This window comes from Poecilia reticulata, linkage group LG19, assembly GCF_000633615.1.
Source record: "Poecilia reticulata strain Guanapo linkage group LG19, Guppy_female_1.0+MT, whole genome shotgun sequence".
Classification (NCBI taxonomy): domain Eukaryota; kingdom Metazoa; phylum Chordata; class Actinopteri; order Cyprinodontiformes; family Poeciliidae; genus Poecilia; species Poecilia reticulata.
Window position 1 is genome coordinate 19,437,689 of NC_024349.1, and position 24,441 is coordinate 19,462,129.

The following is a 24,441-nucleotide window of genomic DNA, read 5'->3' on the forward strand; positions in this document are numbered from 1 at the left end:
TGTTTATTCAGTATTCACTTTTGTCAGTTTCAAGTTATTTCAGTGATAGCTGAAATAACTTAGAGAGGTGCCAGCCATTTTTGCCATTCAAAAGTTTCCAACCAGTCACATTCACTTAAACGGCACTGTAAATTCAAAGTCTGTTCAGGAAGCAATGCCAATTGATGTCGTGTCCCAGTTCTCTGTGCAATGAAGAACACGTATGTCTCTCATAATTGTAATGTCGGCTGGTGAGGGTTGGAATCTGGAACAAGGATGCAACTTCTGAGTTTCGTTTTTCGATTTTATTCAATTCCCACCACATCAAAGGAATACCATAGGACTCCATCTTGCCTTACTCCTAAAGTAGATTCTTTTTCTCTAGCTTCAAAACCAAGAGAACCAGATGATCTTCAAAAAAAAAAAGAAATCTTCTGTATTAAAATTACAATTGATGGGTCAAGTGAAACTTGAAGTGAGGGCAAGCTTTGAAAACGATTTGCCTTAAACCCATATGCCCTTATCATTCCAGCTACCGTAAAAAGTTAAAGACAGCAGCGTCTGAGTTAAAATTTTAAAAAGCCAATCAGAAGGCGTCTTTGCTTTTGTGCTGACCTTTGACCTTGGTCTTAGAAGAGCTACTACAGGGCTTCCTGTTGCATGTGCGATCCTGAGGATCTGTCTCGTCTTTTTGGGGTTGTAATCTTCAGCGGCAGGAACTGGCTGGGTGGAAAAAAGAAATCCAACTGTGTGGGAAAATAACGAGGAGAGAAGCCTCCCCACTTTTACCTGCATCCACTCTGCTCTGCTCTGGAGGAACCTGACTGGAAGTTAAACACCGCTTCTCAGCTCTGCAGCAGAGATACAAACAGTTCATCACTGTTTTTCGTGCTTCATTCAGTTTATTTCAAAGCTTCGCCGACGCAAGCAGAGAGGAACAATGAACCGGTTAGCGGGCATTTACTTCTCTGCAGCTAGCGCAAAAACAGGGAAACATTGAAGCACAATGTCTGACAGCCAACTTTACCATCTGTTATTTTGCGCAACTGTTTGTTTCAATTGTTTTCAGCTTCCTGTGTGTTTGTCCCAGCATTTTTTTACCCATACTTTCCTCAGTGTCTGAGCAAAATGAACTATGGAATGGTTGAGCATTTTCACTTATCACTTTTGGGCCAAGAGTTTGCATGAAGTGACACAATATTTTAACACCAACAGGAAAAGGAGACTTCCAGCTCTTTCCTTTCACTAATGTTTTACACAATCGTGTGGCTCGATGATGTGAAGTGTTCTTTTGATTTTGACAGAATACTTATACAGTTTGCTGTAGACTCAAAGCTATTTAACTGATCAACAACATTCTGAAATTTCAATTCCCTATTAAAACCTAAATCCGTTTTAATGGGCGCTTTCTTCTTTTATTTACAATTTTGACTTCCAATGATTCACTTCCTGCTAAAGAGCCCCCTAGTGGTTGAAGAAAAATCCACATATAAGACACATGGTTCAAAGCTTAGGAAAAAAGTAGTGGCTTATAGTCCGGAAAATACCGTATATGAAAAAAAAATCTAAATGTTCTCTGGTATTGTTCAGGGGGCCGGACCAAATGTGGAGGCGGGCCAGATAAGGCCCGCGGGCCATAGTTTGGGGACCCCTGATCTAGGCACTCCTACAAACGTCACACTTTTTCTGTTACAAACTGACTCCAGTCCCCAAACAGAGAAGGGAAAAGTTATGTGGCCCTCACAGGAAAAAGTTTGGGGACCACTGTTATACAATAATCGAGTTGAGGACTTTATGTTCCCCCTTGGTGGTTGACTGTGGTACAGTTTGCTTTTATTGGTTCATGATTATCCATTGAGATGAATGAGATGCACAAGCTTTTATGATTTATGTAAGTCTTTATTTCAGCAGCATTCAAGTCGCCTCAGCCAGTGACAGAAGAGAACTATAATCAGTGATGAGAGGCAGAGGAGTGAGATGACCAGATAAAACAGGAATACAAGCCTTTTTCTTTAAACTACCGCTTGTGTTTGATTTGGTTTACGGTGAACAGAGAACATTTGCAAACTCACAGAACATCCACAGAACCCAGAGTGTTTAACCACAACTGTTCAGAGGTACAGAGTCTGACCAAAGCTTCAAACAGCAGTACTAACAGGAAAGCTTTAATGCTGCATTCAGGTCCAGTGGGAAACCAGAGATAAACTCAAGAGTCTCCCAAAGTTTGAGCATTTTGATTGTTCAAAACTAACCTTCAACAAGTCAGACTTTACAAACCGAGGAAAAAACCTCTGTGCATAATTTATCACTTGCCTCAGTTTAAATATAAAATTTTGCCTGTTTTAATATTATTAATCTGAAATAAATCTACGGATTTACGTTAAAATGAGTTTTCAACAAATTTAAGTTAATCTCTGACGAGAGTAAAATGAGCAAATCACTAATAATTATACAAATAAACTGGGAAAAAAAGCAGATATTTGTATCTTTATCTGTAATCTTGTTTCGCAGCTATGGAATTACAGACGTAAAGCTTAAATAACGAAAGTAAAACGAAACAAAAATGTTCAGAGAGTGAACTTATTATTACTGTGCGACATGAACGCAGCATTTATTTGACAACACACAAAGTTAAATAATAGAGCAGTTTGGACAAGTCCAGTGTTGCCTTATGTTAAATAAAGTGCTTTCTTTGTTTTTTTTAGATTCTTTACAAGCTCATCATTCAGATATAACAATGAATATTACAGTGAAGGAGACTTTTTTTCTTACAGTTTGTCACATAAATAAGAGTTAATGTAGCTGAACAGAAAAAACGCTGCAGCAGATATTATTGCACCAAAAAAATAATAAAAATAATAAAATAAAGTGACACGAAATGGCTGGATGCTTTTCCTTCAAGTTATCCAAACTAAAGCATTCCCACAGAGGGATTACAGCAGAAAACAAAACAAAAAAACACACAATGCAGTGAATATCATGGATACACATAACGCACATTAACATTGTTGAACTTCCGTTAAATTTACAGTGAAATATACAGACACGCGTTCACCTGCAATGTAAGCTTATTCCGGAAACCCGCACAACACCGACACATCCGGAGAACTCCGTCAGGCAGAGAGCCCAGCTTTTATTTCTTAGTTCCTCCCGTTTATTTGGAAAATGTGAAGATTAAAGAGTGAAATCTACCCCAGGTTCTGATTTGAGACGTCCAGAGCGCGAAAACAGGACAAAGACAAATATTTCCAAGCTGTCAGAGGAAGGGGTGGGCATGGGGGGGACGATTTCCAGGTTTCGCCAGTTTATCTACACTTGAGAGGTTTATTAATCAGCAGCCTTTTTAGTGAAACTTCACAAAAAAAAAAAAAAAAAAAAAAGATTTGATGTTTTGCTGTCAAGACGTCTGGGTTTCAAACTGAGATGAAATCAAGAAACTTGTTTTAATAAATTATTGGGGACAAATATGGAGGACATACGTCACAAAACATTGGTGCTCAGGGATTTGTCTGGTAAAAACAAACAAACAAACAAAACAAAAAAACTCGTACCACACAAAGAAATTTAATTTATTCAGCTTAATATATAAAGTCTTCAGTCAATTTACAACCGTAAAAGATGAAGCCAAGAAAAAATGTTCAAGTAAAAAGTGGTGAAATTGGTTGAGGATAAACTAAGGAGAGTTGAAGAGTTTGGGACAATATAGAAAACAACGAGAAACTGATGTTTTTTTCCCTCAGCAGGGTCAGTTAGTGTCAACACCCAACAACATCACCATGATTTCAACATTTTAATGTTGAAATCACAACAAAAAAAGGACAAATGACAAAAGATTTTATAAGTTGGTGTTGATTTCACTTAAGTCGATTCAACGGAAAGGAAAAATGTTAATCAATTATTGGTTGGACGACTAAATATTCAGGACGTCAGTTTTTCCTAGGGTCGAATACTTTATGTTTGTGTGCAAAATGTTTTACCTCGTCGGGTTTGATTGTCTGAGTTCATGCTCACGCAAATTTCCAGACTTTTCCCAAAACGTTCAGGGAAAAAATAAAAAATAAATAAATAAATAAATTACAGAAGCTGGAAGCGTTTGTAAAAACAGCAGAGCGTTGGTGGCGAGCAGCTCGGCCGTGTTTGGCTGGACACCGCCGATGAGGCAACTCCTCATCGTGACGGAATTTCCCTAAGATGAAAGGACCTCCAGGTTTAATCCAGCTCTCGGTCGTCACAGCTTGTGTGAATATTCACCTGCCTAATCCAGTGTAAGCCTTCGCTAAGAAACTGTTAATCTGCTTGCGTTTTTTTTTTTTTTTTTTTTTATCACTCCCAAAATCCTGCCTGTGTTCTCTGAGCTTCAGATAAGAACTCATTAGCAGCAGCCGCATGTCCGAACCTTCCCCCGCTTTAACGACAAAGTTCACCAAGGTCAAAAGGGCGCAGATGGAGCCTGAACACCCGGAAAAGTGGAATGAAATGTAGAAACTTTTAACAAGAATTTCTTTGTTTTCTATAGCATTTTCAAGGAAAAAAAATGTAAATAAAAATCAAACAAAACATTTTGGAACTGAAAAACTTTGATGTGTATTTTTCCGATCCAGTGGAAGATGAAATTTGACGAGGAAAAAAAAAAAAAAAAGCAACCCGCCCAACCACCCGCAGGTTTTAACCGTGTGTGTGTGATGATTCATTTAACAGGGAACAACAAAAGAAACACGAGGATGTGCTGCGATTCCACACGGGTGCTGCTGCGGATCTGAGCTGCCATGGCAACAAGCTTTAACTGCTACACCTGGGCAGAAGCTGCCGTTCCACTACTGGACTAACAGCTGGTACTAAAAAGAAAATAATAATAATACTAATGCAGCGGGCGAGGTGCGAGGGAGGGAGGAGGATAAGAGAGGCGGTCAGAGAGTCACGAGGCSGGTGAGCGCTCCGTCRTAAACATCTGTGTTTAGCCTGGAAACAAAACGACAAGAGGAAGGAAAAGAAATGCACAGCCGGATCTTTGTTGGTTTGATGAAATGTGACAAAACGCACCAGCTTTTTGTTTTATCTAACGCTTCTTGTTCTTAAAACATATGTATAATAAAGGTGGTTTCAATGTCGATGCTAAAACTCAGAGATGCAGATTCAGACTAAAGTTGACTTAAACATTTATCCTCTCTTCAWGCTGTAGAAACGTACACAAAGTTTGACCGGATGAGATCCAAAACTTTCGATCGCTCTTCATTCCGACTGAATTTTGTTTGAATTTTTAAATCACGCATTTAGAAGTTAAAATACTTTTGGCTTTGCGACATCCGTCTTTGAAAGTCGGCAATAGCTTTTGGTAACTAAATAAACTCAAAGAGACTCTTGTAAATCTAAGTGCAATTTTAATATAATTGATAAAAATGTTGAAATTAGGAATCCAAGTTGAAGATTCTCGCTCATGCTTAAAAATCTAAAACAGAACCAAATTATTTTGCTTTTGTTCTATGAATGCAATGGCTCTTGCATTTGATTATTGTTAASAAGTCTGGGAAGTGAAAACTGGAGGTATTAATGCTATTTTWTTTGGCATTGGGATTCAATTATTTCACTCCTGACAGAATCATCCTACACTGATTTCAGACTCTTCAGAGTAAAGTTTACTCTTTATCAACTTTTASTGTATTTATGAAAGGGGAAAGAAARGGAGAGATTCTTAGTTTTCAAAGAAAACATTAAAAACTTGTATTTTATGTGGTGAGCTGGATGTTTAAAAGGTCTAACACAAAACAAAACAAAAAATTKGACTAAAACATTTTTTTCACAGAAAATGAAAAGCGTCAGATTTAAGGAGTTTATGATCTCAGAGAGAATGACATCTAATTAGTTTCATTTATTCCCACCAGTCAAAAACCCAGAAACTTTMTTTCTCTCATTAAAGCTTTAAGCTAAACGAYGGAGTCATCCAGTCGTATATAAAAAAAAGTCACCGCTTTCCTGAAAACTCACCAGCATCTGTGACTTAGAGTCGTGCAATTGAAGCGAAGCCAGTTTGCATATTTCTGTGTCCGTTTCTGTTTTTTTTTTTTTTTTTTTAGTTTTTTCCTAACGGTGTTGCATATTTTATTCCAGAGCTATTTAATGTGAAAGCAGACAGAGCTGACAGATGGTCACCAATACGGATGACACGGGATCTTACTGGTGGGTTTGAGGCATCGGCGGAGCGAAAATGTCACTGGGTTCAAACTTCCTGAAGGAATCCAGGCGAGTGCATAACTCCTCGACTTAGCAAAATGTTAGGAACGGTTCTGGAAACGTGTCCCGGTTTCAGATTGGGCCCCGTGGAAATGTGACATTCCGGCTGAAAGCAGCTTCGGACGGCAAAGCGAAGCCCAAATGTCAGGATTCATTTGAGGAACAAAAAAAAAAAAAGAAAAAAGAAAATAAAAGAAAAGATGCTGAAACAAACGACAGCTCCTCTGCTGAATGTTAACCATAAAATAACTCCTGTAAGGATTTAGATCCTTCAGTTCAGAGCTTGGATCAAACATTGCTTGGAGAAGGATTGAGAACAAATACGTTAATAGAAATGTCACAGTACGGCCACAGTGCGAGACAGAAAAAGATCCCAGAGTGGCGTTCTAAAGCAAAAGGGAAAAAACAATCTCCACACTGCAAAAAACATTAAATATCATCAAGTATTTTTGTCCAGTTTCTAGTGCAAATATCTTAGCTCGACTAAAGTAAGACCTTCAGGAAGACAGCAGCTTGTTTTAAGTCAATACTTCCTTGAAATTAATTAAAAAAAATATACTAGTAGTTCTATTGGAAGATTTTTTTTCACTCATTTTTAAGTTTCTGGCAATGGAGGTAGTATTTTTCCATCAATGTTAAGTATACACTTAAAAGAAGCTCTTAAAAGTTACTTTAAAAAAAATACACTTTAAATTAAAAATGGCTAAAAGATTTGCACTAGAAACTAGACAAAGAAAAAAGAAGACTTGATAAGATTTTGTGTTTTTGCAGTGCAGCTTAACCGGATAGTTTGGAAGAAGGTTTTAGTGGAAGCAACAGCTAGACAAATCCAAACTCTTCCTTTAGGAAGGAAGTTTTCCCTGTGAGAAGCTGGGGATTTAACCAAGAAGAAGAAGAAARTTTGAGGCTCAAAAGCTTCAAGAAGAAAAAGTATTTCTTCATGTCAAGGTTGTCTGAACGAAGAGATGATAGACGGCGGGCAGAAGGACGAAGGGTCCCGTCTCTTCTGTGGTTGTGGAAAGGGAGAAACAAATTGGACCAGCRGTTAAAAAAGCAGAGAGGATGTGTTGCTGAAGGTGAACTTAAGAAATTAGATATTTTAAGTGTACTGTATAACTCCAGTGTACAGGAATACAGTGAGTGCTTTCGATGGAATGCAAAGAAGGCCWGGTTTTATGTCGGAGACTGCATTTAAATTAACGCAAACACTTTTCCTCTCACAGAGGCGGGGCGCAGTCAGTCTGAAACTCATCAGAGGACCAATAAAGATTAAAATATAAGCAGCAGCAGCAGCAGCATGTGAAACATCTCAGGTTAGACTTTAAATGACGTGCGGTTCCAGCGATCCGCAGTGAGACGTCGTCTTCCAAATCAAAGGCACAAATCCAGGGTTTTTATCCGTGATGTCTTCCGAGATCCGGGTTTTATCAGTCTTCCTAATGTAGTGCTCTTTTTGTTTAATYTGAGCTCAGAATATCAATATTAGGATTCAGGAYGGGTACAGTCAGCCAGTYGGCGTGTTTGATCGCTCGCTGCCTCAGTAGCTCTTTGGTTTGGGGAGACGCGACGATCCGGAGCCGAAGGATTTCGCCTTCAGCCCCGGAGAGTTGACGCGATCCAACAGCTGCCTCGACGGCCTCGCCTTCGCGGACGCCGGAGCAGAGCCATTGGCGGCATGAGAGAGGAAGAGGCGGAGCTTGGAASGGTGCAGAGGCATCAGGGATCTGGAACCGGTCCCTCTCCTTTCCGTCTCTTCTTCCTCCCTCCCCGGCTTCTTCTGTGGGTTTCCATCGTCCATCGCTCTTGTTGGGGTTGTGCAGGTGGCGGCGATTGGTTTAAARGRTGGGGGGAGACCGTCAGGGAGCATTTCAGCGTGGGCTTGGTTTGTCAGTGGTTCCTGGTCTTCCTGATGGGAGGAGTGAAGTACCTGTGACTGAAAACAAACAACAAACAAACAAAAACAAAAAAAACACATTTTAGGTCTTCATCAGCTAACGGACACACACACACCTGGCTCTGATTCTCGACGAACATAAAAGCCCGGCTCTCGCCTGGGTTCTGAACCAACATAAACCTCCAGCTCTTTGTTGCATAATTTATCAGGTGTTGGAGCCGAGTAGAGACAGAGGGAGCTGTTCTGTCAGGTAGACAATCGTTTCACACGTCCACACTTTGATCCGAGAGTCAAACTGCTTCGATTCATCTGCGTGTTCGCTTTCATCTGTTTGTGTGTGGGTTTGTGTGTACGGCTTGATTACAACACCGTTACACCGTTATTTAAATTTACTTGTTGSTTTTGCTTGCTTGCTGTTGTATTTGCTGATTACCTTTCCTCTCACAGCTCATGGCAGCCCTCTCTGTGGTTATTGAGTAGAAAAGCAAATGACTTAAGCGCTTGTTGTTCAGAGCTAGGGGACTTGTGTCACGAAAATCGTTAAAAAAAAAAAAGCTGTTTAAAACGATCGCATTCGTGCGTGATGTCATTTTTTGGAGAACTCAGAACAGAAAGAAGCCGTTTTTACCTATAAGTGTTTTTACCGAACCGAGCACAGCTTTAAATGATGATAGTAACAAAAGGTTTTAAACTGGACCCTGCTGCGACTGAATTATCAGACTAACTTACCTATTTTCTGTATGTTTGTGCATCGTTTCGGGGGAATTGTTTGTTTTATATGTCTTATAATGCGGGGATATAAATTAATAAGAATGTATAAAATAATAAAAACATGATCGACAGCAACAGATAAAAGGTTCAACATACAGAATATTCACCGAACTCTGATCCAGAGCCACATAGAATTCTGGGAAATGTAGGCAGATGAAAGTCTTTATCTGCTCAACCTCTCACAGTGAGCATCAGCTCACTCTCTCTCTTCTCATAATGATCCCAGTATTATTTAGAAAACGAAAAATCTTCTTTTTCCCATCAATGCTATTTAACTGATCAACAACATTCTCAAATTTCAATTCCCTATTAAAAACCAATTCCGTTTTAATAGGCGCTTTCTTCTTTTATTTCCAATTTTGACTTCCAATGATTCACTTCCTGCTAACGAGCCCCCTAGTGGTTGAAGAAAAATTCACATATCAGCCACATGGTTCAAAGCTTAGGAAAAAAGTAGCGGCTTATCGTCCAGAAAATACGGTATATGAAAAAAAATCTAAATGCTCTCTGGTATTGTTCAGGGGGCCGGACCAAATGTGGAGGCGGGCCGGATCCGGCCCGTGGGCTGTAGTTTGGGGACCACTGGTCTATACCCATCAATAATTTTTGGAAAAAAAAAACAAACAAAAAAACTTAAGATTCCAGACTTTCCCAGAGTTTATAGTGGAAAATTAAAGAAAACTGTGGTTTTCAGTTATGTAATTTCAGTCTAAAGTAGTTATGAAGACATATTTTGGAGAAACACAGTTTAGACATATGTATTGAAAAAAAAAAAAAACCCACCTGGATGATATCAGCAGTTCATGGCAAGAAACTAAACATTAACTGGTAAACACCGACATCTGGTGGCCAGAAAAGAAACTGCAGCCTGTTGGTATCTGCATTTCCGACTGAGACATTTCAATCCATCCTCATAAAACATGTATGAGCAGCCGGAGTGAATGAAAAGGACAGAATGTAACTCAAAATCACAAGAAAATTCACAGAAATGATGAGAWACCTTACAGAGAATGGTGATGGCAAATGAAGAGCACTCTCCTATTTTCTCTCTTCTCTTTCTGCTGCCAAGCCTTTCCAACCCTTTGAGTGTTCTGATGAGATACTAACATAAAGTGCTGAACCACCCAAACTGCCCTCTTATGAGCCCCCCTGGGGCCCATCAGGGCTATAATATCTCGCCACATCGCATCATCACTAAAATCAACAATTAGAATAGTGACAATAATGGGTAAACATGAGCTTGTCGAGCTGAGCTGCAGGCAACGAGCAGCTGTCAAACTCCTCAATTACCCTGGAAATTATTAGGACTGAAATGGAGCTCTGCAGAATTATGGCTCGCACGCAGATGAGTAGAAACACAGGGCACTCACAAATGAAGTGAATAATGCTGATTATTGGGCAATTACTGCATGTACTGCTACGGGCTTCTTTGGTCAACAGTGACACGGGACAAATAAAAGAGCAACTGAGACAGGTTGAGTTTTACTGTGAATAAAATGTCTGTTGGAAGGATAAGGTGCTTATTTTACCTTACAAGGGTGAGAAATTCAGTAACTTAAATCTCAGTTTAGCTCAGAGAAAAGACAAAAGCTCACAAACTCCATCTCAGACTCGATTTAACCGCAGTCAGCAKGTTAAATGTTGAAGTTCATGACAGGACWGTTAGAATAGGAAGAGTTATTGGAAAAGTTGAAAGATAAAGCATCTTTCCAAAATATGACTCTTCCACTAAGAATTGCCAAGTTATGTCTGGATGAAACAGTAATTCTGGAACGTCTCATACTAACTTGCAATGCTTCATTAGAGTAGACCATGAACTCATCCGTTTTCCATTTGAGAACCAAACGTGAGGACATTCGTATGTCAGCTGAAACTTAGTTCAAACCGGATCGCCAACARGAGAGCAGACCTGGAACTCACTGGAGTGTTTTACATGTTCAGCCTAACTTGAGACCGCTGACAAGACGAGCTGCAGAGTAGAGATACTCAAATCCAGAAACAGAGGGCTGGTCAGTGCACCCTTAGACAGGCAAAGTGGAAAGATCCATAGCCTTGTTGTAATGAGACCACTTATCCTGACTGTGTGTATTCGTCGCTCTCATGCTTAGAGTGTAATTTCATTGATTGGAGCCCTTTTGGACTTTGACAGATGGACAGGAAATGGGAACATCCTGACAGCTTATTTTATCTTGACATGGACGAGACTAACGTTTGTTTCATTGTTGCTAAACTTCCATCAGAAAAGAATTCATCCTCTTGAGGACCATCCTTCAAGATCGATCCCAAAGACTAMTCCTCAGTCTGAGCTTGGAATAATGGGGCAATGGATTTGTTCAAGTCAGAAAATAGAAGAACTGGTATTAAAATTCAAATGATAGAAGTTGGGTTATCTGAGAACAGATAGTGTATGAGTGCCGGAGTTGGGTTTGTTGAGAAGGTTTGGGGTTTCCGAACTGCTGCAATATTACTTTACAGAGGTGGATAAGACTGCCTTAGCCAGTTCCTATGTTGTTAACGCTTCGATCGGCTCAAGGGGTCGAAACGATTGCCTTCTCAGAAACGCTTTGAAACAAAAACTCAAAGCTTTCTGAGAAAAAGCTGAAATGCCCACAATATTTAAGTTAATCTGCACAAGCTTGAGAGGATAAGGRTTTTGTCTGATGTGAAGCAATCATTTGCAGAGAAACAACCATGTCTTATCTGCAGCTTTCAGAAACTATAAGTGCTTAAAGACCTTTAGAAATTTAATACAGGAAAAAACTATAAATATATTGGATAGCTGAGAAATTGTGCATTACAGTCAAGCATAGCAAAACCTGTGAACTCRGCTTTGGTCCCATGATGCAGTCAGATAAGCTAGAAAGCTAGCTCTTTAGCAAGGATATAATACGAGCTGGTAACCGGGAACCTCAACTGCAAAGCAATGAAGATGTTTACTTGCAACAAAAAAAAAAGCTACATTAAATAGTCCCACCACAACAAACCATATACAAGGTCAACTTACATTTTCTTAATAAATTTAAGACTTTAATTTTAGACACATAAATTTAAGACTCTTAAAGGACGCGCAGACACTCTGGTGTAAAACTACAATTTCCACAATCTTCAGCTGCTCAGCAACTGGCCTCCAGGTGGCAGTATTATCATCTATCCATTTTCTTGCACCCTTTTTCCCTCAGTGGGGTCGGGAGGGGTGCTGGTGCCCATCTCCAGCCAACGTTTCGGGTGAGAGGCGGGGTACACCCTGGACAGGTCGCCAGTCTGTCGCAGGGCAACACAGAGACACACAGGACACACAACCATGCACACACACACTCATRCTCATACCTAGGGGCAATTTGGAGAGGCCAATTAACCTGACAGTCATGTTTTTGGACTGTGGGAGGAAACYGGAGTACCCGGAGAAAACCCACGCATACACAGGGAGAACATGCAAACTCCATGCAGAAAGRCCCCAGGCCGGGAATCGAACCCAGAACCTTCTTGCTGCAAGGCAACAGCTCTACCAACTGTGCCACTGTGCAGCCCGGCAGTATTATCAACAAACGTTAATCTGTAGTTTAYCATCAAAGACTACCTACCGTATTTTCCGGACTATGAGGAGCACCTAAAAGCCTTAAATCTTCTAAAAAAATCAGCAGTGCACCTTATAATCTGGTGCGTCTTATGTGTGCACTGAATTCCAAAATCTGTCCCTGACACAAAGACATTAAGTGTACAGTACGTACACCAGCAGCAATAAACCAATCGGAGAATTGTTGTCTGAGTTCTGCAGCATATGCCTCCAGTTAAAAACCAGATTGGTTTTTCCACGCATCACCGTCCCTGTTCAATTGCGACTCCATGCGCGCCCATCTCACTGCTACTGTGAAAAAGGAAGTGAAGCAAACTAAATTTGGAGTTTGCCGTCGTTCCGGGAGGATTAACAAAAGAACTCCAACCGCTGGACATTGGTGTAAACAGGGCGTTCAAAAAGAAGTTGCGAGCAGCGTGGGAGCGATGGATGACAGACTGCGAACACACGTTTACCAAGGCGGGGAGGCAGCGCCGGCGAGTTACGCCACCACGTGTGAATGGATTGTGGATGMMTGGGCTAATGTATCTGCCTTAACTATTGTCCGAGCTTTCGCGAAAGCCGGCATCATTGTTGAACAGCCACCTGGAAATGAGATTGACTCCGACAATGATGAGAGGGACCCTGGCATGTTTGATGGCGAAATTGCCCAGCTGTTCAATTCAGATACAGAAGAGGAGGACTTTGATGGATTTGTGGAAAAAGAATTAAAAAATAATGTGAGTATATTGTTACATAATCAAATAAAGTTCAACTAAACTTATTGTTTTGCTTCCGCTACCTTTTTTTTTTTGTTGTTGTTGACCGTATGTTTTAGCATGCTTCTTATAATCCGGTGCGCCTTATGTATGGGTTAAATACAGAAATGGACGCCATAATTGAGAGTGCGCCTTATAATCCGGTGCGCCTTGTAGTCCGGAAAATACGGTWCATCACTTCGGAGTGTCCGAACTTTAACTTTTTTCAGTTGTGATTTACAGCACCAGCTCAGATTACAYAGTCCTGACAGATAGCTTGCTTTGTGGGAATCACCATGGGAAAACGGAGGGGAGAAAACTRAAAATGAGGAGACGGAGAAGGTTTGACTGCAAGACAAAGGAAAGTTGCTGCCGTACCACGCTTTGTCACTGAAGTAAAGCACAAGATTTTCCACTCCTGAGCGAAAGCATGGAGAAGAGACACAGAGAGGAGAGAAGGAGGAAAGGTTAGAGGAGAAAAAAGCTAAAAATAATCAGATTTCACTGCAGTTTAAAGCACAAGGAAGATTTCCTTTGTTAAAGARGTCRGGGCCAACAATCCTCCAGAATTTCTGAAGGTCTTTCAGTTTCTTTGCACTTTCATTTTTCATTCTCTCTCAGTCTAGGATTTGTCCATTTTCAGAAGAGTATTTTCTTTGTTTGTTAAGCCTTCTATTTCTCATTCAGGCACTTAATGAGCCGGGGTTGTCTTGAAAAGGACAATTTAGTGTAAATCGAATTTTCAGAGAAATTGTTTTGAGCCGAATGTCACGGAGGTCAAAACTGAATCCTACCTCTCTTGTCAAATCTCTACAAATTGTCAAAGATAAAAGAGAACAAAAGAAGGATCTTAGCTCCAACGAGGGGATTTCCAGAGGTGAAAACCCAAACGTTTACGCTTCTCTCCTGGGTCTCGACAAGGTTTCCTTTACTTGGAAGACACGCTCGTCTGTTTGGGGGTGTAACCTCGACTCGTTTAGTCGYGTCGAGTTATTGAGGAGCAAAATGTGCAGGCGTACTTTGAAATACCTTCAAAAAGCCTTGGAGAACTATTGATCAGGAGGGCACAGAAGCCCTGACTGCTTGTAAGGAAACCTGGACGGGAAGCATTGAGAAAGCTGAATTTCAGTAAACTTAAGTTAAGCTCATATCTGAGGTCAGTTTGCAGTCAGGCTTGCTGATAAATATCCCAATGGGTGAGTAAGGAGAATTTCTTTGATTTGGGGGAAAATGTGTTTCGAACAGATGATTCAGAGACGGTGGAGCGGATTAATTCTAGAAMATCAATGAATCGGTTCAGCCAAACCTGAACWGCATCCTGCTCAGACAGGAGCTTCAAAGGTTTGAAAGCGATAGTAAGAACTTCCTCCAAGTAGATTCGGCTGATTTCTGTCAAAACTGTTGGATTCATGACTAGTTTTTCCTAAATTTTCTGTACATTTTTAAAACATTAAAGGCTAATTAGTGAACGTCTGGTGAAGGAGTCTTGACAGTTTTGTGACTCACTCTTTCTAGCGAGGTGGGAGGGGATGCTTGGCTTGGGCCTCCCCTTGATAGGCCTGGAGCGCTGATACTGCCAGGGTGGAGAGAGGAAAGGGACAGGAGGAAACGCCTGAGACGGAGACGGGGACAAAGAGAGACGGAGAAGATACTGATACTCCACATGGAGAAAAGACGACAGGATAGATGAAGGACGAGGAGAAAAAAAAAAAAGAAGGTAGCCCTCTCAGAAAGTTTCCCCCTTAAATAAAAGGATTTAACGCTAATAAGTGAAACGAGGAACAAAAAGAATGTGGAGTAAAAATAGCTGCAGGTAATGAAAGTGAGAGTTCAGAGCGAGGAGAAAAAAAGATGCTTTCTGCCTGCACAGTTTGTAAAAAAAACAAAAAAAAGAAGAAAAGAAATACAATCAGAAATTCATGAATCAGAGAGTCAGAGATGGCGCAACCAACAGCAAGAAAAAAAAAAAAAAAAAAAAAAGGATTTCTGAAAAAAATTTTTTACCCCACAAAAGAAACTTAAAAATGTTTCCTGTGAGAACCTTTAAACTAATGGTGATTAGTTCAGATTACTCCATTCTATTTTCTGGATTTTTCTGTCCTGGGCTAACAACAAACATCATTATAGGTTCTGTTTGTGGATCATGATTTCATGTGGATCATGATTTCATTCATAATGAAAGTGTTCAAGTGTTCAAATGTGCGTGCATGCGTGTGTGTGTGTGTGTGTGTGTGTGTGTGTGTGTGTGTGTGTGTCAGTGTGTGTTCTCACAGTGTGTTCTCTCCATGGTGTCTGCGAGGCCACACACTCGCTTTTTGTCACACTTGTCTGCGTTTGCTGCTCCATCCTTTCAGATGCCTCCTGACAGCGACACCTGGTGGTCAGCGTGGGAACAGTCTGCACATGCACACAATCGTCAGTCGTACACAGGTAAACAATGACTAAAATATTTAATATTTGTTAATGTCTAAAATTCTCAAGGCTGTGAGTTTTTTTTTTAGAGACTTAATCCTTTTTTTTTTTTACTAAAACTGAGCAAACTGGACCTGCAGCAGCATCAAACTCACCAGTTGAATGGTTAGTTGTGCGATGGTCCGGTCTCGGCTCCTCAGTTCCTCCCGGAGCTGCTGCACCTCCTGAAGGAGCGCCTCCACCTACAGACGGACAGGTGGAATGTTGAGCCGAGGGATTATGGGAAATGTAGGCTAACACAAAAGACTAACAAGGCTGAACTTGCTGACCTGCGAGTCTGAACTGTGAGACAAGTCGTTTGTTTCTGGACTTAGTGTGTCTGTGGTCAGAGTGTCGTCGTCCAAATCCTCCTCCTAAAAAAAAAAAAAAGAAAAAAAAGAGTGGAAATAAACATATTTAATACATAAAGACATGGTTAAATTAGAAACAAGATTAGGCTTATGGATACTTGATTCATTCAATATTTTGATGACTCATATTTAATATGTAAACTCTCAATTTCTTCTGGAGCCTGTCACCAAGGCTCCAGCAGCCAAATGTAAACTTTTTTTAAACCATGCTTGGAACATAAACAATGGATGATTTGACGTCTAAGTTTAACGTCTCTTTAGACAAACTGTTGGCGAGGAAGAGCGTTCCCTCTCACCAGCAGCAGCAACCTCTGCAGGAACTCCAGCTGTGACCGGACTGCAGAGCAGTCCTCAGCGAGTTCCTCCACATCCAGACCCAGAGCCTGAGGAACCGGAGAGCAGCAGGCCGACCTGCAGAGTTTTAACCAACGTTTACAGAAGCAGGCGGAAAATATAAAGGGAAGCTGTGATTTTAAGAGGATGGAGGAAAGAAATACTGGTAGAGCACGCTACCTAATTTTATCCTCCTTTGTTTCAGGGTCTTGAGAGAGTTTGTAGCACTGGGTATCACTGTGGACCGACCATATGACAGATTCAGAGTTAGAGAAGTAAAAAAAAAAAACACACAAAAAATTAAGATTCCCAGCATGAATTTTGTAAAAAAAAAATAAATAAAAAAAAAAATCCGCCCACTTCGACTTCTTAACTCGTCAAGGTCTGCAGAAGCCTTAGACATCTGAAGTGGTGTTTATACAGCTCTGAAAGTGTTCCAAAGGTGGAAATTGGCCTTGAGTCTAACCAGTGGTGTCGATGTGCTGAAAGCTCAAGCAGCCTTCACATACTGAGAATATTTAAACATGAGCAGAGTTCACCTCATCAAGATGTGCGCTGTAAGATTCCTCCCCCCCTAACAACATAAAAAAAGAGGTTAAATCTCCACATCTTCCAAAAAGTTCTGCCATGTTTCTGCCTCATCTGAAAACACCTTCCCTCATCCTTCCACCCACCCACGGCCGGATGTAGAAGGATGTGGAGCCCTGGGCTGGAGCCTGTTTTGGTGCCCAGTAAACTAAGAAACAATTATTTTACTAATGCAAATTTACAGTTTGTTAACAGGTAGCCCTCTACRTCAGCAGATATGAACTGATGCTTTGTAAGTTTAATACTTCCTCTTGCCAATAAATAGTAATGTTCTGTACAAAGAACTGTTTTTTCTAGAATATTGTTTACACTCATAAATATCCTAAAATAATACAACCACCATGGGTTTTATACAAAATTAAATGATTGCAAAAGGCCCATTCACTTACAAGAAAACAAAAAGCTTTTGATGCTTTTATTCGGCTAACACAATTTAGCAGTTGGTTCCATTTAATAAGAAACTAAATTAAAATCACACGTGAATAAGTTTGTCCATGTGGTAAGTCATTAAATACCATCATCCTCCTGCCACTTCCTGTCGTTCACTTCATCTTTTCCACCATTACAACACCCAGGTGGTTGGTCACATGACTTGTATGATGCAAGAAAAAAGGTTTTCCACTGCTGTTGTGTGAAATTAAGTTGGAAAACAACTTCATCCTAGCACAAAAAACTTTTTATTGAAACCCCCCAAACTGGACTTGATTCAATTAAGAAAATTTATTTTTACAATTTGGAGCTATAATTGCAAGAGAGACACATCTGCCAGTGGGAGGAAAACTCATAAAGGAATCATTTTTCCTGAATGCACCACTACWGTAGCTCTATCATATGCTAGAAATCATAAGATGGTTTGATTTAACTATAARCAGCCTTAGATAAACCAGTTGTCTTCTCACCTCTCCATGTCGTTGTCCTGCGTTCCCCAACAGAGCTGTCTTCTTCTCCACTGAGCCATGCTGGACAGCCCCTCTCCATCTGCAAGGTTCAGTTTCTTAAGGTCATTTTTAGCAGATGCAAAGCAGGAAGTGACACCAAACGTCCTTATACATCCTCATGAGAATTCTCTTCCTCAGAGAGGACAGCAGCAAACATGTTTCTTTATCGGACTCTACATAAACATACCGCTATGCAGCGAGGAGTCCTCTGGGAAATCCACGTCCAGCATGAGGTCATCGTCAGCCAGATCACAAGASTCCAGGTTGTTTAAGAGATCCTGTGGAAAAGTACATCTTTAGGAAAATGTTTGGATAGATTGAAAGCATTAAACATCAAGTTATAGAAAAGAAAAACAAGGAAAACTGATATTGGACATTATTTGAGTCCATTCCAGCTACAGTCTATCGGATATTTGTGACATTAAAAATAACATTAAAGAGGATTTTAAAAAAACAAATCTCCTCAGGTGTATTCTCTCTCAGATTTTTAATGGTTCCATGAAAAATTCTTGTTTTTTTTTCTTTCTGATGTTGACATCGTTTTCCAGAAAAGTGTGGAATTTCAAAAGGATTTATTTGGATAATTATGGTTAGAAAAATCCAGAATTTCTTATCATACATTTAATTCTTTTAAATCTCATTGTGTAMAGTTTGATCCCTTCCTTATTTTTTTATGCTTCTTTAGTACCTTTGTGCCATCTAAACTGGAGTTAGTTTGGGAACTTCAGATCAAGTTTAAGGATAGTATAGTTGTACTTTTTTGGATTTTGAATTAGTTGTGAATACATCCAAGTTCAATCAGTGACTTACAACCCAAAACGAGAAGAGTTGGACAAATACCGCATGTTGAAGACATCATATGATTAGAAATCATGTAAATCATTTTAATAAGCCATCTGTTTTTCACAAAATTCAAAATTTTATCTTCCGCAAATGAACAAAGTCCTGAAATTCAAACATTTTTTAAGATTCAGTTTTGATTTTTCTCCCCCACACTCAACCAGAATTGGTAAGAGAACAACCCCGAAGAGCAACACTGACTCCTGGTGGTGACAACAGACAAACACAGGTGTAAATTCAAACCGGAGAAAGACTTCAGACTTCAGCCGAGAGCTGCTCGTTAAAGTCCTCAGATCGTTAACGGCCCGCGCTCGTTAGGATCAGGCGCTGAGCGAGCCACAGCTCATTAACACAGAGGACACACTGAGACAGCAGGCTCATTAACAGCCTCTCTGCATCACTCACTGGGTCCACTGGCTGAACTGAACTGAAGGTCGGAGCCYGGACCTAAGCCTGCTGATCCTCCTTCAGCTTATCTGAAACCTCCGGGCTTCGTTTATCAGATCCAAACGCTTATCTCACAGAAACCGCAAAAGCAGCAAAGAGTCGATGTCGGATGAATAATTATGAAATTAGACGAAAGGCAGAGCTGATTAATTTTCTCAGCTGTGACATTAATCTGCTCAAACTGCTTATTTCAGGGGAGTCCAAAGTCGGTTCTCGAGGGCCGGCATCCTGCATGTTTTAGTTCTCTCCCTGGTTTAGCACACCTGCATCAAATGATGGCTCWWCAGAAGGACTAAGCAGAACACCAACTTGCTGAGGAGGTTGTTAAAACCACTAGGATGCCGGCCCTCCAGGACCGACTTTGGACACCCCTGGCTTATTTGATCAGGGAAAAAGATGYAAGTTTGAGAGGTTCTGGTCCTCCAGAAATGTTATTGTGTTTTTAAACGATTGGTTTACTATCTGTAGATTTGAAGACATTTTTTAAAAAATGTATACGAGTAAGAACTCAGCTCTGTATGCTGCAAAAGGATAAGAAAAAAAAAAACCTGAATCTGGTTGGGTTGTACTTAGCAGAAGAGGACACCAGAGGGCGCCAGAGAACGTTTAGACTTTTTCAAACCRCTACAAATTTTATTGACGCTTAWGGGTCCATCCCAGCAGCACCTTCAATAAATTATGGTTCTTAAGTGAAATCTAAAGCAATAAAATCAGCCTGATATGAAATTTTCATATTTGGCTTCTGGTTTCTGGGTCCTGTGAAGCAGAAGCWGGGGGGAGAAAAACCCYTAAAAGTGGATTGATTTTGTGCAAATACACCTGCAGAGGAGCAATCTCCAGGGGAAATAYGGAATAAAGAGGGACTATCAGTCCAATAATCTTATAAATTCATCCCCCTGACTTAACTGTGAAGTTAAGCTGCCACGTATTTACAGTTCCAACCCCTAGAGTCTGAAACAGCTCTAATATTTTGCTAGAAACCTTTAGCTGTGTGTGAGGAATAATAAACCGATCTCCCCCTCTGGTTACAGCAAGAATAAATAACTGACAGCTGAATAAATGATGAGGGGTAAAGTCCTTACGATGCTGTTGATGTCCGAGTCGAAGCTCCCGATGTGGTGGGTGGTGTTGCTATTGGTGTGGATTGAGGCGGTAGTGGTGGCGCCCCCCAGAGGCTCCAGACCTTCCTCGTCCCACATGTAGGTCCCACCAGAGCCACAGCTGTCAGAGGGGGACAGGTCCAGAGAGGAGCCACCCTGTGAAAGGAAAAACCTCAGGATCATTTCGATTTGAACTGACGACAGTCTAATATATGTTCTAGAAACGCTCGTTATTCTTCTTTTGTGAGTCTTCTCCAAGAGCAGATTATTTCTTTCTGCAAACATTCAATCGCATTGCTTGAGGTCCTATCTTTGTCTCGTTAGTCTTTTAAAATTTGACCAATTCCCCCCCCGCCCCCTCCCAAGACTCATTTCTAAATTTTTGTGGAAAATTCTAATCTAGTGTTCTTGATTTTCTTGATGTGGACAATTACACCCTCATTGTTTCGACCACAAGCCATTTCTCCCGCTGGCATTAGACTCTCGAGTTGGTTTTGGTTGTAGCTTTACRATGCCCTGCGCTATAGATCGCTTCCTGCTTTTGAAGCGGTCTCTTATCTGCCTACACCCGTATTTGCATTCGAACCGCGCCACAGCTGACTTCAACCGAACAGAGACCTAGGTTTTCAGGCGGACCAGAGTTTGCTTTTTTGGTCTGCGTCATTGTTTAATTGTGCATTCACATCTCTGCAAACAAACCGGACTTTCTAAAYACACAAAYTAGAGTTTGGCTAAAGTGCACTAAACAGAGTTGGAGCAGAGATAAAATTTAAATGTAAAGCAYTTGTTTGGTCACAAGCTGAATCACTACCCTAAGGTTTTCTGCCATTGCTGTTACATTACATTAAGGCCGCACAGCATCTCCTCTCGCACTGAACTTTATAAGTACAAGCTAACAGCTGTGTGGGACAATGTCGTGTCCAGCTCTGAGGCAAATCATTTCTACAGGTTAAAAATTTAAACATTTGCTGAAATAGGCTTTTGTGAACAGAAAACTATTGTTCCTGTGATCCCACATGCTGCTCCACTCATGTTTGAAAAGAACTCAAAGCAGGAACCACATGAAGCATTTTCGGTCCAGATGTCCAATGAACTTGGTGGGACGGTTGCAAAGCCGCAGCCTGCTGATGGGAGTGTTAAAGCGTTCAAACAATGAACTGATGAGTTCACCTATCTTTGCTTTGGGTGGGGTCAAACTGCACCTGCAGCATCAACAGAGTGTAACAAAAAGYCATGTTTGTTTTGGATTAATTATTTGGAGCTGTATAGCGTGAATACGTACGTTTTTTTTCCTAGATGAAAATTTGGAGAAAGACCTTCAGTTATGTCACTGCGCATTTTTAACTTGTAATGCTTTATTTCAGGAAAACGACTTCAGTTGGTGTCCAGATATCTTGACCTGGACATCAAACAGGAATTCAAAATTTTTATAAATTTCGAGTTAAACCAATAAGCTGAGGTGTACTCGGGTAACGGCGAGAAAACAAACACATTAAAGTTTAATTCTAGGATCTTATAATGACTAAAATAAAAGGTTTTTTGAAATGTGATCTAAAAGCGTAAGGCAATTTMAATTTATGTCGTTTTTTAAGAAGATAAAGTTAGATAAAAACGCTCAATGTATAGAACTCTACTCTGAATTTACAGCTGTGGAAACAGGGTTAGATAAAGCTGAACAATCTGGCAACCTCTGCTCCAGAATGTTAACTCACAGCCATTCATCAGCAAAGAAGTTAGAAATACTACAGGTTTGTATGCTTGGATCAATGCATTTAAATGTATATGAAGCCATAAAATTGTAATTTTTGGGTTACTTTGAGGAAAGAGCTAAAGAAAAAAAAGTTTTGGACCTTAGGACAAGAAACCCTCTGCAGGAGCCGTCACACTGATCTGGTTCAGTAAGTGGACCAGAGAGATTAATGGACCGATGATCTCTAACAGTATAGTTGATCTGGGTTTAAGCGCCTTTTGACTATTTTTCACCCATATATTTTAATCGAAACAAAATAGGAAACAGAAATATTGTTTAAGGTTTTGTCTAAACCAGTTACCTGTTCATGATAGTCAGGCTGACTTGACTTTCTCCGACGGGCAAGTTGGTTAAGTCGGTGCTCGTCTTTATCACCTGGACACAAAAACAACTTTTTTTTCAGTTGGAATAGTTAAAGTATTTAGCTGACCTCAACAGCAACTTTTTTTTAAAAATTCACCTCTGATGGAAGTCCAGTCCAGACTATCATCCAGGAAGCACAGTCCTGTTGTCTTGGCAACCGTGCTAATCGCGTCCTTGTCGTCATCCAGCCTGGTGCATGACTGGTCGAGTCCTGAGTCATCCTCCTCATTTTTGGATGAAAACAGTAAGATGCCAACTCCTCCGTTTCCTGACAACAACAAAAAAAGAAGAGAACGTATTAAAATGCAAAACGTAAAGGAGATCGGTYACACAGAGTCWAGTTCTGATTTTGAACACAGAGGATTTTTCATGTAATGTCACATCATTCACATAAACACATCACCAACCAATGCATTTTCTCTGTTATGTAGCTTCTATGCTAATGTTTACAGCACATCTAGAGAGTGTCTYACCAAGATTGTCAAAGTCATCCATGTATTCCTGGCTGATATCATTCCTGTCCAGGGAGGAAGTGGAGGACAGGGACATGTCCTCAAGCGTCTCACCGACAATCGATCCCACTCCCTGGGATGCAAGGTCGTCAGAAAGCTGCTCCGTCTCCGGAGCGTCTGGAGTGTTTTCTGCAGGTAGATCAGATACAGAGATGAAACCAGACTAGAATGAGATCAAAGTCTTCAAATCCAAAAATGACAATCGATTTAAGAAAAAAAAAAAGCTAAGAAGGTGAACCTGGGCTGTTTTCGGTAGATGAAGGCGTCTCCACAGAGTCCTTACGTCTCATTGGTCCTCTGTTTACTTCCTGATCACTTCTGCATGAGTTGATTCCTTTTGCTCGAAGGGGTCTGGACTGCTTGACGAGCGACGGGCGGGACAGCTTGTAGCTGATGCCGCTGGACCTGGAGGTCGGACTCGGTAAGAGGGGCTTCCTTAGGGCCGACTGCGGCAGCTGGGAGGGGTTGCCGCCAGCCGCCCTGCCTGATGCGGCTCTGCTCACAGGCGATTTCAACAAGCTGCCTCTAGGAGGAGCCTGCGAGGCGCACATGGGGGGAACCCGTTGGGTGGTCCTGTTGGTGGAGAAGGGGCGGGACGTGTGGGGAGAGGCGGTGGTCCGGGTGAGGGTGGGAGAGGTCTGCTGTCGGACCTGGGTGAGGCTCCGGGAGCGGAAGCGGTCACTTTCTGTCAGCCGCGTGGAAGCGGCGCAGCCCAGGTTGTCGCTGGAATGGGAGCGGCTAGCTGCCGGCTTCTTAAGGAGCGGGGAACCCGATCGGGACGCAGGGCCCGAGCCGGGCCTCGTACCTGTCAGGCGAACAAAACTCTGAGGTGGTCTCAGAGAAGCGATCGCCTTTGTCCCTGCTTTGGATCCGGGACTTGTGTTTGCACTCTGCTTGGACAGTACAGAAGAGTTCGGAGTCGGTTTGGAAGCTCGTGATCCATTTTTAGAAATGGGAAAAGCTCTGGGGCTGGACTGTGGAGAAGGGGATGATGATGACGAGGAGTATGATGTAAGCTGGCCACAACCTTTCGCTGTGGTGGATGTGGTGTGTTTTCTGGCGTCGTGCTGGTAGAAATGCAGCTGGCAGTTGCTGCGATTCTGGACGACATTTCCACCTTTCCCTCTCTTGCACTCAGCCTCTCCGTCCATTATCTCGTCACCATCAGCTGCGTTTTCCTTCCTCCACTTTGCGGAAAACGAACACGGCACTCGGATGAATCCGTTCTGCTTCGCAGAGGACGGGGGCACGGAGACGCCCGCCGGTCCGGGGTGGTGGTAGAATCCGTTGGTGAGGCGAGTTCTGCCCGCGGCGGCCGCAACACCGCCAGGCGGAGCCGCCGCTGCAGGAGCCGTCTGGGCCCGGGGCCGGAAGCCGAACTTCGGCAGCCTGGAAACCATGGTGGGCATGGCGGGGGGGTCAACAAGAGGTGGGGCTGACATCAGACTCCGCCCACTTCACCATGGAGAGTCAGGAGAGCTGAACAGGGAGGAGAAACATGATGAGAAGAGGCACAGTTTGGGTGCTTTCCAATGAAGTTATAACTTATTATATAAGCATGTGTT

At 41.5% G+C, this 24,441-nt stretch overlaps 1 protein-coding gene across 2 annotated transcripts; it reads right to left on the minus strand.

The window, feature by feature from the left end:
• Positions 1–4,280: 4,280 nt before the first annotated feature.
• On the minus strand, positions 4,281–24,354 carry ccser2b (coiled-coil serine-rich protein 2b). 2 transcript variants are annotated; one of them, XM_017310940.1, is made up of 15 exons: positions 23,115–24,354; positions 22,838–23,005; positions 22,462–22,632; positions 22,303–22,376; positions 20,234–20,407; positions 18,052–18,142; positions 17,826–17,904; positions 16,519–16,575; positions 16,302–16,416; positions 15,925–16,008; positions 15,751–15,837; positions 15,455–15,580; positions 14,690–14,795; positions 13,562–13,601; positions 8,004–8,140 (listed from the first exon to the last, which is right to left on the minus strand). In XM_017310940.1, exons 1-15 carry the CDS (start codon positions 24,316–24,318, stop codon positions 8,095–8,097), a joined length of 2,622 nt encoding a protein of 873 aa, XP_017166429.1. In that variant the 5' UTR covers positions 24,319–24,354; the 3' UTR covers positions 8,004–8,094. The 2 variants fall into 2 exon arrangements, with proteins under 2 accessions (XP_008435888.1, XP_017166429.1); XM_008437666.2 differs by lacking the exons at positions 13,562–13,601; positions 14,690–14,795 and having other exon boundaries at positions 4,281–8,140.
• Positions 24,355–24,441: the final 87 nt, after the last annotated feature.